The sequence below is a fragment of the Falco rusticolus genome, chromosome 5 (assembly GCF_015220075.1).
Source record: "Falco rusticolus isolate bFalRus1 chromosome 5, bFalRus1.pri, whole genome shotgun sequence".
NCBI classification, from domain to species: domain Eukaryota; kingdom Metazoa; phylum Chordata; class Aves; order Falconiformes; family Falconidae; genus Falco; species Falco rusticolus.
In genome coordinates this window covers 90,470,151-90,484,481 of record NC_051191.1, presented here as the reverse complement: position 1 = coordinate 90,484,481, position 14,331 = coordinate 90,470,151, and the positions used below count along the sequence as shown (strand labels likewise).

The window sequence follows — 14,331 nt, the reverse complement described above, 5'->3', positions numbered from 1 at the left end:
ACTGTTGAGGACAGTCTTCCCTTTGAGCAAATCAATCAGGAAATTATCATTGTACTCTTGGCTGTACGGGATTTAAGATGAGTTATGAATTTGGGGGTGAGCCATTTGAGTTGCCTTTCAAGTTCCTGCAGCGCTTCATGAGCCAGCGATTTCATCTCAAATATAGTGGAATTCAAACTCACCTTTGCACCAAATTAATGTCTTCCTGCAATTCTAAATAGATAAAATGTTAATGACTTCCTGTAGAAAAAATGGGCAGGCTTCATCTTTCCCTCTGCTATTGCAACTGATACCATGTCAGCTGAGGTTAGGAAGAGCCAGATTTTTACGAAAGAAAAACTCAGCCAAGGGCAAGGTCCTCCCTGCTGGCTGCTGGTAACAAACGGCTCCACCTCTGTGTGCCAAAGCACAGCTCGCAGCCCGCTGTACGTTTCCAGATCCCTCAGACCGGGCTGTTCAGTCCCGTTCGCGTGCCCGCCCCGCTCCTCGTCCGGCCGCCCGGCGGGGCCGGGGTCAGCACCACGGACAGGGCCCGCCCGCCGCCCGCCGGGACCCCCCTGCTCCCCGCCGGTCTCTGCGCGGCGTGTCTGCCCCCTCGGAACGGGCCAGAGCACCTAGGCGTGTTGTCCCATGTTCTGGCTAAGCGAGCATTATTGCTCTGTAGTCCCAGGAGGTCCAGATAATTGGAGAACAGTTGTATGGGACAAACAACCCAGGTAATGCCAAAGAAGATTAATTACCAGGGTTAGCTCCTGGGTTGAGATGTATGATCTCTGGGCACACGGAGCATCTTGCATCGGTACAGACTGGGCTGCTGCTTTTGCCCTTCTGCCTCAAAGGGAAGAACTGAAGTAGCAGGAATTGTAACACTTGCTATTGTGCAACAGTTTTCTCTGGAGGTGTCAAAGCAGACACAGACAAAATTATTATTCTTATCCCCTTTTCATCGCAGGCGAAACTGAGACCTAAGTGATCCGTCCAGCATCATTAAGTACGACACTGGCAGAACCAAGTTCCTCGTTTCTGACTTTGTTGTCCTGGTGCTGGTGCCTGGGCCATGCTGTCTCAACACATCAAAATAATGTATTGTTATAATTAGTACTCTTATGATCCACAGAATAGATAGACTTAGCAGCAGCATAAATATCTCAATGCCCACCAACACCAGTGCACACTAAAATGCCAGAGCTTAGTGCTATGAAGATGATCTTAAGCAGCTCATGCATTTCTGAATGAATTAGCTGACCTCTCTGGGATCTTAAAAAGCCATACCCTGATTACAGTTTGTTTGATTTTTTTTGTTGGTGTTTTTTTTTTTTTTTTTTAAAGTCACCAAAAATGTTGCAACATCAATGCCAATGCAATTTTGCAGATAGTTCAACACAACTTCTCACAAAAGCCTTGAAAGTATTGGCAGGGGTCCCAAAGAAGGAAAGGTTCATGGAGAAAACCACAGTGAAATATTCTGGGGAGATATCATGAAATTAAATACTTTGGATTGGTTAAAAAAATGAAAAATTTGGTCAGACTGACACATATATGCAAAAATATTCTGTAGTTCCTTAGAAGTTTTTAGGAAATTACAATATTGAATACATTACTGTTTCTTTTTTTTAAAGAAACAACTTTTTGTTGAAATTTATCATCTGTTGTCTTCCAGCCATAAACTCTTATTTGTTGATTGGACACATTTGCTATAAAACTATTGTTCTGACATTTATGAATTGAAATGTGTCATGTCAGCAATGGCTCATGGAGCTCACCATTCATATCACCTTTCTGACAAACATGGCTTCTTACATCGCGTCTCACCATAACAAACAACAGATACATGTCACTAATTACAGAGTAATAAGAGGAAGCTGATTAAGAATTGTTGTGAGATGTACGTAGTTCCTTCCGTGTGGGTACCTGATGCAGCTGAACTAAAACTGCAGTGAAGCACCATGCCAGGAAAAATGAGTCCCATTTAGTAAAGCAGCATCCCAAACCAAAACATTTAGATTCACTTTTCCCACCTGATTTTTATCTCTTTGCTTTGACCTGGCCCCAAATAAAAAAAAAAAAAAGTTTTGATTTTCTTAGATTTTGACTCAAAGGTTTTGCTTTGGAGGAGAGGTCTCTATGTCCTGGAAAAAACCTTGCTCTGCATTTTCTGGTGAAATAGCTCTTTCCCTATTCATGCAGCTGTCAGAGGTGTTCAACAGCACACGCTAAGAAAGACAGACACCCTAATTTTATATAAGGAGTCCAGAACAATATGTATTTTGTTAATTTTTGGTAGGGAATAGATGTAGAGAAACCTGTAAGGACTGTAAAGAACATTCCTCTTTCCAAGATTGTTTTCTTTAACACCATTAATAGCATTCTCAAGTGCCTTTGCAAGCTCCAGTCTTGATGATTTTTCCACTTACGAAAGATCACCTATCACAATGCAGAATCACAGCTTACTGTGCAAATCATATATTCTTTACAATCCTAAATAATATTCTTTCTCCCTGAAAGGAGATGCTTGTCATTACCTGAATCCTGATGGCCAACTGGCTTATCACTGGCTGCCCAAAGAAAATCTGTATAGCAACTTAATATATGAATTTTTTTCTGCTTGATGATGTTCATCTGCAGAAGTGATGTTGACAATATTGGAAGGAATTTTTTTTTCCTGCTGACTACATTTGTAGGCTAACCATTGCAAAGCATAATGAAGAGTTGAGCAGTTTATTTAGGTAGTACATTTGTTTATTGGTGATGGTCCTTACAGATATGATAAAATTTACAAATTAAATGTTTAACCTCTCAGGTTAAACCTCTGAGAGGTTAAACATTTTTCTTTCAGGGAGGATGTCTCTGAGATGGGTGAAAGCTGAGTCCAGCAGTCCTGTTTCTCCATATGGTATGCATGATATATGATGTGCATCCCATAGATTAGATTGTATGATTTCTGGCAAAAATAGAGCTGGTGTTATTTCCTGAAGATTTCCTGCTACTTGCTGAAATTGAGAGAGACGCGCAGTGTAATTCGCAGCTTCTTCTTTCCCCAGGGAAGATTTTGCTCTTCTTGTTGCTTTCTCTTTGGAAACCCTGTTTGAGTTCTCCAAGACCTTCTTGTTTTGAAAGCTCTTATAATTACAGACTCAGTTGCCTATAACTGCAGCTGCTCCTTAATTTTCTGTGACTCCTAAGGCACTGCTTGGTTCCTGCCTGACCCCACAATGTCTCTCTGCTCTTGCTGTGTAATGCTAGTTTCTAGCCTACGTTCTCATTTCAATCATATTTCTGGAGCTATATCCTGCCTACATCAGGACTACTACACTTTTTAACTTTCAGAGTCCTGCTCCCACTCACATTTAATTCTGCTTTGTTTTTTTACTTTTCTTGATGCTGTATTTATAGATGTCTTTTTTGACTGTTTCCATAAACCTACTTCAGTCCTCTTAGAACTTTTCCTTTCTCCTTTTCCATCAGAACATCGTTATTCAGAATTTAATACTTATTACAAGAGTCCTTTGTTCTGTGTACAAAAGATGCAAATTGCTTTCTTCAGCTGCAGTGCATTCAAATCTGCAATCACCCTTATCGCCTTTTTCTTTGAAAGGCAGTCTTAGACTCTGTACAAAAGAAAAGAAATCAAATTTAAGACCCAGGTCATACCGATGTAAGTGACTAGTCCCCTAAACATCTTTAGCCCTTTTTCTCTACTGTCCTTCACCAATGTTGATCATATACATACCCTAGCGACATCAGCAGAGGAATGTGAATCCCACCCCACACCCCTACAACACCTAGCTGAAGTCCACAGTCATCTGAGCTGGGGGGGGTAACTGTTCCTTAGCTGCTGCATAGAAGTGCTGCCCCAAGAGGAACGCAATCTGCACTTATTATGGGGGGATGCACTAGCAGGAGCTCCTGGAGTCCTGCTCGGGAAGGGAAGCGCTGCCTGCTCTTTATGGAGTTGGTTACACCAGTGCAACCAGCCAGGAGGTATTCCTCTGGGAACCCAGGCTTTGCCTGCTGCAGAGCCAGGATCTCATCTCAGCAGTGAGGGAAAAGATCTCACCTGTCATATCATAGGTATCTGTACTGCGGGATGGCTCAAACCTGTGCTGAGGCTGGGCTCAGTGGCAAGAGTGGAAGAAGACCGCAGCGAGGGGAGCAGGTGACCTGGTCCTCTCTCATCTCCTCTGTGCCTCCTCATAGGTTAAATGGTATTTTGTCTGGGGTTTCTTTGCCTCCATGAAGCCATGAGTCTGAGTTGTTGGAAATGTGTACTTGGGGCTGTTTACATTACCAAATGTTTTGGGTTTTTTTCATTTCCAGTGGAAGGAAGGGCGTGCCCCACAGTGCTCTTCAGCTAGCCAGCAACAGAGATTTTGTTGGGAAGCTTTGTTGATGCTGAAGGGGCCATGGAGAGGACTTTTCAGAGCAAGGGCTGGCAGGCTAAAGCTGCCAAACTGCTGGCCAGGGGTCCTGGCCCAGTGGGCCAGATAAGCTTTCTCCAGCTTCCATAAAAATGTCCCCTTTGGGAGCTACTTAGAAGATCTGCTGGGCTCCCTCACCCTCATAAACAAAACCTTTTGATCCCAAACCCTGCCCTCAGCCTTTCCTCTCAACACACTTCTCCTCTACATGATCCCATGCTGCAGAGGGAAACAAAGGCATTCCTCCCTTGCCTTGTCTTGTCTTGCTTTACCTTCTTTAACTCCTCCTAGGTTTGTTTTTATAAAGAAATAAACATTTGACACCAGCCTTAAATGCAAGGAAAGATGAGGTATAAAATAGCAACGGTAACTTCAGGCTGCCCTGTAAACTCAAGCACTTTGTAAACACCGTGCGCACTTAATCTGCAAACCTAAATCAGTTTATTTTGCAGAGTTTTTCAATCAGACTTCTATATGACTGGGAAATATCTACTGACTACTCTGTCACTGTCAATAGATACATTTTTCTACAATTTAGGAGCACATCCTTTCATTTTAGGATTTGCATTTAGCAGATGTCACCCTTAAGCAAATTTAATATTAAGTTGTTTACACAGTGTATAAATCACTACACTGAACAGTCATGAAAACTATACAATAAACTATGTCAGTCCTTTTAAACTCTCATGTGAGTTCTGCTCACTAAACTGCATTTCCAATGTCTGAAGAGCTTCAAGGAATTGCATCGGTGTTTTGAGACGAATGTTTCTACCAGGTACCTTTTAGTTTCTTATCCTCTAATGGGGAATTGCCATCTCTAAAACTAAGCTGTGAAACCGAATGAATTTATGTGCGAAGGGATCCTTGGAGGTCATCTGGCCCATGCCTCCACTCGGAGCAGGCCAATTTTGAAGACAAATCCAACTTGACACAAGCCTCACGTGTGCTGGTTCAAGGGGCGGGAATGAGGGTTGGCACCTTGAGACTCTTAAGGGTTAGAAACAGAAGCTTTATGCTACTGAAAAAAAAATCCACTTTTGGGATATACCTGTGATCCTCCTTCTTTGAACAGTTTTCACAAAGGAAAATTGAAGTGTGTTTTTGTCTTAAATGAAAATTTTAAACAACGGCAAAAGAAAATAATGCTGGCTGCCACAATCTAACTGCCTATTTCTGTTGCTGAAAGTTTCCAAACATGGTTCTTAATATCAGTGCACTACTGTGCTGGCAAATAGTATTTTAATCAAGTTTTAGGGTTTTTTATCTGTCATTAAATTTCTTCATATTCAGAGTTTCATAAACCTCATTCTCACCACGGAAGGAGACAGGAACTGAGTAGACTGAAGCGCATGGTTGTTACAAAAATGCTTTTGAAAACACTTCTAAGTGGTCCTAAAATAATTGCGATAATTTGTTTCATATCACATTATATTTCCTCTAAAAGGTTACCGTGTGTAAGTTCACAGTCTAAGTTTAGGAAGACTGCTTTCCTGCTGAGCGCTAAAGCTAACATATAAATAACTTGATCATCCCAAACTGCTGCTGATATAAAACCTCCTCCTAAAATATATCAGATGTCATCACATGTTCCCTGTGAAAACAGGGCGGCCGTCGTGTCTGTGGATGTTGGCTATAAAGCTAGCTGATACCTTTCTAGATGCAAGCTTCTGGATTGCTTATTAACACAGCCATATTCACACGGCCCGAATTCCTTCCAGACCTTTGAGCCTCCCATCTTCTGGAGGGCTGGTGCCTCGCGGGGGGCCAGGAGCCAGCCAAGAGGAGACGCAGGGCACGGGGACTTTACGGGGGTTATGCCTGCGTACACGCCTCAGGCGCCGCTGCCCGCCTCTGCCTTTGTCATTCCCCCCTTTCCAGGCAGCAGCGGTGCTGGAGACCTGCTGTGACAGTTCCAGGCCACATCCTTACGGCGAAGAAAGTGGAGTTACTTCTACACCCACAGAAAAAGAAAACCAGTAATAATTTACCAAACTGTAAAAGTACACTTAAACCTTAGAGAAAGCAGTGGGATCAGCCGAGCTCTCTCCGATCATTTTAGAGATTAGCCTCTAAGCCTGCTGAACGGGCTGTGGTAATCTTTTACAAGGAATTTCATAAGCAAACAACCCCACAGGCTGTACTGCAACTTTACGTGGGGCTGCAGATTTGGAGAGAGCTTCTTGGGACACACAGCATCCAATTTTCCTGATACAGTGCGCAGACTTTGACCCAAAGAGACTCAGATTTAATCCTGCGTTTCTCATCAACCCTCTGAAACATGACCTACCTCTTAAGCTGCTCCCAAGCCACCTCTCTCCAATTAAGGGGAGCTGGACTGTAAAATGCCACATCCTGCACCCATTTGGCTTGGCAGATTTAATGAGCCATTGTGGTAGAAACAAGGTAATGCCCTCAAGCCACCGAAGACTAATCCGTTATTCCCTTTCCCCCCCCAAATCATTCAGCTAGCAAACTCACACCAGCAGTTGCACAAATCTGCTCTCTACTTGAAGGGTTTCTGCAGCCAGTTGTTCTGGCAGTTTTCTGTCTCATGAGTCGGGTGAGCTGTGCTCTGGCGGCTGTGGCAGGGTGCTCTCCCCGCCCCGCATGACAACGGCCCTTTTCCAAGGCAGATGCTGTTACTAATAGGTCAGAACTTTCCTTCTCAGTGTCCTGAAGTGGAAGAGCTGTGAGTAGGGCGAGGGCTGAGCACCAGCCTCCTCCTTCCCACGCTGCAAGTAGGTGTATGGGGCCTGAATGGGAAAGGTTAAAGTAGTTTCTCATGGTTGCATCCCCTCAGTGCAAAGTTTCAGACGTTTGGAGACACTGGTGTAAGCTTTCCTCTTTTCTCCCTTCTCCAGGCTGTGCCCACTGGTAATATGTTGAGAAACAGAAATGCTGGGAGGAGATCTAAACCTTCCTTGACATTGCACTGCTCCTCACTAAACAGAAAGTAAAGTGTTGTGATGGTATAGGGATGGCCCCTAGAAGCAGTGGACAAACCAGAACATTTTTAAGAAGGAGAAATTATGCCATAGCCACACTGACACTGACATGCTTTGGGCTTAAAATTGTTCTGAGCTGCTCTGTTCTGAAATAATTGCGCAGCTACCAACACCTCCAGAGCAGTGAGTAGCATGCAGCAGAGCTGAACTGGTGCTCAGGGAAGAACAGCCAGGCTGGGAACTGGTTCTTGCTGGTGCAGAGTTTCATAACTTGCCTATCAGGAGCCTAAGGCAGATCTGGACATATGATGTAGAAAAGACAAGACTTATTAAAAAGGTTGTGCAAAATACTACCAGGACTTCAAGAAAACCATGACCATAATGCTAGTGTTTCTGTTCAATGTGAAATATATGCCGAATAAGCAGATTAATTTGAGGGACATTTATTCTTAAATAACAATAAATGTAAGAGTGAGAGGATCTTTCAGGGTGATGGATTTGGTTTAAATGTTACCCCAGTACCATCAAACTCTATACTGAAATGGGATTTTCTCAAAAAAGAGAATTAAAGTCATCTTACATTTAATGGAATATGAAGGAACAATTATAGATGGACAACTAGCAGGGAAAAGAGCAGGAAGAAGGTACACTGCCCATCCCTGAAGTGCCTAGAGAAGAGAATTTGTGTGGAACGTAGCAGAACGATCTGCTAGGAGCTGGGAACAGACAGAGTGCTCAAGCTGGGAGTGTTTTATTGTTACCCACAGGTTGTTATTCTGCTACTCCTTTTCTTAAGTGGGAAGAATTTGAAGGTTCAAACCACTGCCAGCACAGTTTTCTACCCACACCAGGCCCAGTGGAGTCACACCAAGAACTGGGCTGTGAAAAGTTGCATGCTCCTGGTGTCAGAGAGGGGTCTAAGGAGCGCCTTCAGCCTCCTTATTCACCATTTCCCCCCCCCCTTATTTCTACTTTACTTTTCCTAGGAGAATGTTTCCAGCCATGAGAGTGAAAATTACAGGCTTGGATCCCCATCAGCAGTATTATATTGCCATGGACATTGTGCCTGTGGATAACAAGAGATACAGGTAAGCTTTTTAGGTGCAGGGGTAGTTACCTTGCAAGAGCTCTCTGTCGGTGACAGCCTAGGAAGGACACATGCCATTGTGCACCGCTGCGAAGTTATGCTGGAGGAGACTGTGCTGATGTACACCAACACAGCTGATTTGAGCAGGATCATGAGACACACACGCAGAGGTTTAATATACACTCTCGTACTTTTTGGACTGAAATCTTGCTCTTCTCAAATAGCAGTTTTTGGTTGGGGAGGTCCCCAGCAGGCATTTCACAGCTGACAGGGTTAGCAGCAACTGTCGGAGGGACTTGACGACTGCAGTTATCAGTGGGGGGTCTGGAGCCTCCAAAACTACTTCGGTGAGAAGGGAATGGGCCAGTAGCAGCTGAACTAAGCTGAGCACCTCAGGTCTGGCCTGAACTGAATTGGGTGATTTTTATTTTAAAAGCATTCACTGTCTAGCACAGCAGCCTCAGGGAATATGGGCCCTGACCTCCAGTGTGGAGCCATTGAGGAACCCTCTGGTGAATCTCCACCCCTGAGCTGAGAGACAGGAAGGAGAAATTTCTCTGGTATTAACGGGCTTCCGATCCTAAAAAAGTACTCTGGAAAATTCATGCTCCTCTGCATCCCAGAAAACTATCCAGACAGAGGTGATTTATTTATACTCATTAAAGAGACCCCTGAGAGCAAGTCTTTTCCCCAAACAGTCTTGACTGCACCACTTTTTGAGGATTCAAGAACTAATCCTCTGCTCCAAATGCTAAATATTACATTTTTGCTCTCAGATTGCACAGACCGTTTCTCAGGAAAATGCTTTTCCTGGGAAGTATCAAGGTAGTGTCTGATACTCACCCAGATGTTTTCCCCCTTTCTTTGAGTGGTTCTGACAGCATTAATGTCAAAAATAGGTATGTTGTCTTACACTTTGTTTCTGCCCTTGTTAGCTTGTGCAGGCACATAGAGCAAACTAGCAGTGAAAGGAATAGATATTTTATTTTTTTGTTTTCTGCATTTCTTGTGAAAATACAGGAAATGAGTCACTGTTTGTAGGTAAGGACCGAAACAGCTTAGCAGAGCTGAGCAGAGACCCAGTGCGGGGCAGCCCGGGGCAGAACTCCGAGGTGTTAGCAGGACTGTTTGTGAAATGCCTTAGGCTGAAGGAACCATGAGGCAGAAAGAAAAAAACGTGTCTAGGCAAAGCTACGGTAGAGAAATTTATGATATATATAGCACGGCTAGATCAGGAACACAAAAGATCACAAAAAACCAGGAACACAAAAATTCTTTTTCCTCTAATCCCAACTTCTGTAATATTGTATGGAATTTCCTATTTTGCAGCATTTCAAACCAGATATTCTGTTTTATCACTTGTTTGGGTGGTATCCATTGGATTTTGCCTTTCTGGGTGAAGACACATGTTTTGCACAGTCTGGCATGGCAGCCAGTGCAGATTTCCGGAAATTACAGGGCATTTATTAATATTTTCAGAGAGGGCTTTGTATTTTCTAGCCTCTTACACTGGCTCAGAGGGGGTTAAAGTGTTGAGAAGGCACATGTGGCAGAGTTTTACAGGGAAAATAACTGCAAAGGTGGTTTTAATAAGGAATCAAGCCTGAACAAGTGGCTCAGGGGTAATCTGGCTTTCATTTAGAAGGTAGGAGGTTGCAATAAAGCACATTCTCCCCTGACTGCAAATGAGAGCTTGGGGTGCGTGCGGTAGGGTGGCAGGGGAGGGGGACCCCTGGAAATGTTCCTCTGGTGAGTGAGTGACAGCTTCCCTTAGCCACCTACCCTTCCTCTTCTAGGTACGTGTATCACAGCTCCAAGTGGATGGTGGCTGGCAATGCTGATTCCCCGGTGCCCCCCAGGGTTTACATCCACCCTGACTCGCTGGCTTCTGGAGACACCTGGATGAGGCAGGTGGTCAGTTTTGACAAGCTCAAGCTGACCAACAACGAGCTTGATGATCAAGGCCACGTAAGTCTGAAGCTAATCCTGGTGCCTGCTGCCCTCACCTTGCTCCCATCAGACTTGAAAGGGTGCTGCTGCTTCCATGCTCCTGTGTCCTGCTGGGCACATGTGTCTGTAGCCACTTTCCAGAGTTATGGAACTTTTCCCTCTACTTCAGTGCTTTTTCTCAAAATGCTGCCTGACCCTATAAAGCAATAAAGCCCCTTTCTCTCTGCACATAGCACAAACTTCACTGCATACATGTTTGTAAGGAAAGGGTAATTGTCTTCATATTAGCCCTTACTCCATCCCTGCTTCCTTGTACATCTGGATGTAGTGTAGAATATTTGGAAAAAACCCAACCTTTAAAATATCCTTCTCCTTTTGTTTTGTCTTCAGATAATCTTACATTCAATGCATAAATACCAGCCCCGTGTTCATGTCATCCGCAAGGATTTCAGCAGTGATCTCTCTCCTACAAAGCCAGTTCCTTCAGGAGATGGGGTGAAAACCTTCAACTTCCCTGAGACTGTCTTCACCACAGTGACAGCCTACCAAAATCAACAGGTAAAGCTGGGTGCCTTCAGGGTACTTTTATGTTGCGTGTTCGTAAAAATATCAGCCTCCTCTTTGTGTTTGAGACTTTTAACTTCTCTAAGAAATGTAGCTCAAGAAAAGTGTACTCTTTACAGCCTCTCTGGCTTTTTTTCTGCACAAAAAGAAACTGCTTACTGTGGGGTAGTGTGTAGACATGAGGCATCTGGCCAGAAGACCACCTTGCAGATCAGGTGCCTGCAGGTTTTACCGTGAAATAGGTGAGATCAACCATAAAGGGTTGTATTGTGTTCACATGTACTTGCTGCCTTATAGTACAAACTACAGTGTCCTGTCCCCACCGTAATTTTAAGGCAGTACAGCTAGTCTAGATCTGCTATCTGAGAGAGAAAACACATAGTTGTTTTGGGTTTTTTATAGCGATGAGGGGAAAAGTTTTAGAGAAGCACAATCTCACTGGTTTGCTGACAAAAGAAGCCTTTGAACATAAGCAGCAGCTGTCCGTGTATTGCATATGAACTGAAAATCTCATGCATAAATCACATTTGATTCAGATCTTGCACATTCCCGGGGGAGACTGTTACTATTGGCTCCAGATATCATAAGGAAAAGATGTTGTGCCAGTGGGATCCTATCTGTAGAGACTTTGACTTTGTTACTGATCTGCCCTTTTTTTTGAACTAGACTTCATGGCACTAAGAAATGTAACCTCAGCGCACAGTAGTGTTTGATTACAGAATTCCCGGTCTACCCCCATTTTCCCCAGAGATATGATATGTTTAAGAGGAAATTAATTGCTAGGCAAACATGAGTGTTTGAGAATGTAAGCACTTGAGACACCAGCAAAGAAAGGAGATTTGGAAAGGCCTCGCTGTGTATTACACACGTTTGCTCCCCTTTCTTCTTCAGTGGCCAGTGAAAGGTGATGTCCTGGTCTCTGAGGTGGCCAGATTCATCGCTTCTGTGGGCATGTTCATTGCACCCACTGAGAGCTCCTTATAGCCACCCATTCCCCTTGTAGGCTCCTTACGTTTCGCCGACCTGCCAGCTACCCCTGCCTCAGGGATTCCCATTAGCCTTCCCACCCCCGCTGTCACGCGTGGGCTCTGTGTGCTCCTCTTCTCTCAGTCCTGCACACCTACTCCCGATTTTATTCTCAGGTGAGAGGTGCTGTGCACATCCCGGTTCCCTTTCCTCCCCTTCTCCTCCTTCCTGGGGTGGGGGCTGTGATGGCATTAGAAGGGCTGTGTCAGGGAATTTTTCCCAGCCGTGTGAAACAGAATCTGAGTTGGTGAAACTTTTTGCTGTGTTAATACTGTGTCCGCTTAGAGAGCACGAGGTACTGTTACAAGCTAGAACGAGAGTACAAGTTGGCTTGGAAGAAAAACAGTCTGTTATCAAGCCAGTTAGGGAAATAGGTTATTCAAATTCCTGCCATAAATTACAGTGGAGTCTAGAATCAGAAACAGTGAAGTAAATATTTTTTTCATGATAACATCTGTGCTTCTGGAGAATGACTTCATGAACTCAGTGGACATCATTATATTTAGTATTCTTGGACTGAGGGACAGACCCATGTCAAATCAGCTTAGGGAAGATTGTAATACTTAGCCAATTTTTAATAACTGTGAATTATAACAATGTAGTGAATTTAGTATTTTGCAACATACAAGAGAGAGCACACATGCTGACAGTGCTCCCATGACGGATACCCGCTCCTAACTTCTTTCTCAGTATGATTTGGACAAGACTGAGTGCCTTTGAATTGACTTAAATCAGGATCCAAAATGGATCAACTATTCCAGCAGAAAAAAATATTACAGTGCAACAGGGGGTTTGCTGTCCTGGCAGCACTGGAAATCTCCTGACCCCCTTGCCCAAATGCATATACTTGACAAACTTCTAACTGTAGACCAGACATGGAAAGCGGGTAGAGAAAGGAGAAGAAATCGGCAGGAAACAAGCCTGTCATTCTTCCCTAATGACCAGAGCTATAAGGCTTAATTACACAGGTAAGGGACGTGCCAAGGGAGGGGTCTCTGTCAGGCACTGGCACTGGAAGCCACCTCACTGTAAAGAAGCACTGGAATTTCTTCCTGTCCCTGAATTCCAAACATTTGGGGGTTTTGTCAAAAAACAGTTGGGTGTGGTGTGTGGTGGGCATTTTTATAATACCAGTAAAGGAGATTCAAGTAGGTTGGAGAAACCTTTTCATTAAAAATAAATATAAATCCCTTGAATCTGCCTGCATGCCCTCCAGTGGCTGTAAAACTTTGCCTTACTGGGAGAAGCATCTCTGGAAACAATTGTAAAATGTTAGCAAATCCACCACAGGGATTCCCTCTGCTGTAATTCCATCCTACACAGAACGTATCTGTCTCTGTACACACAAGTCCCAGGACAGCTGCAAAGTCAGGCTAACGGAAATTAAGTTCACAAATTAAGCTTCTGCAAAAATAGGAGCTGCATTCCAGATCTGAGGTTAATATCCAGAGTAAGGGCTTGATTCTGACAGAAGCAAAACACCTGCAAATCCGCTACAGATCAGGCTGCATTAAACTAGTCCCTTTTGAGCGGTTTTAGCAAAACCACCTCAAATTTGATAGGACCTGGAGATCTTGCTCTCATTTCACTCCAGAGACAGGGTCTCTGGGGCAAGGTGAGACTGGCAGAGGGAAGTTCTTGCGCTGCACCAAGTTGGGGAATAGCCAACAGGTAGTATGATATCACGGGCTGCAAGGTTAAAATTATTTTCCAAGATGGAATTATGCCTAAAAATAAAGCAGGAAGGAAGATTCCCCCAAAGCATTCAGCCCAGCTGTTGTCCTCTTTGTTTAGAGGAGGGGGAAGGAAAAAAAAAAAAAAAGATTTCCAGATCAGAAACCCCTTGAAGGGCCACCCAGATGCTGACCAGAACAGCAGCACCTTGTGGATGTGACCGGGTGGCCAGCTGCCATCTGCAGAGGCTGTAGCCCGTGCTTGGCTTGGCTTTTTCTCCTTCGCATTGTTTGAAGGTCCATGAGTGCATCCAGCTGCTGGATATCTGGAGTGCTGAGGCTGGGATAACTCAGGCACCGGCCAAACCTGAGCAGTATGCCTGCCTCCCGACCCGCACGGCTGCTGATAAGTTATAGCTCCGGGGGTTTTGCTGCTGGATCCAAGGTGTCCTTCTTCGGGAACAGCTTCTCAGCCCCAGCGCTGCACCAGGTGTCCTGATGCTGCCAGGTGTCTGCCGCTGGCACCGCTCATGTGCTGAGCAGAGAATCCGTTCATGGCTAACAGGAGGGCAACTTCAATATAAGTCTGGGGAAATAAGTAGGAAAGGTCATCGAACAGGTGGTTTGGGCAAGAGGGGTAATCATCAGTAGTTTTTATTTGTTGAAAT

At 44.3% G+C, this 14,331-nt stretch overlaps 1 protein-coding gene across 1 annotated transcript in view; it reads left to right on the top strand.

Moving 5' to 3' along the window:
- Nucleotides 1-14,331, top strand: part of TBX15 (T-box transcription factor 15) — a 98,079-nt gene that overhangs the window by 59,053 nt on the left and 24,695 nt on the right. Inside the window, exons 3-5 of the mRNA XM_037389795.1 lie at nt 8,350-8,451; nt 10,247-10,418; nt 10,791-10,958. Coding sequence (XP_037245692.1) covers nt 8,350-8,451; nt 10,247-10,418; nt 10,791-10,958 — 442 coding nt within the window. The remainder of the gene's footprint in view (nt 1-8,349; nt 8,452-10,246; nt 10,419-10,790; nt 10,959-14,331) is intronic.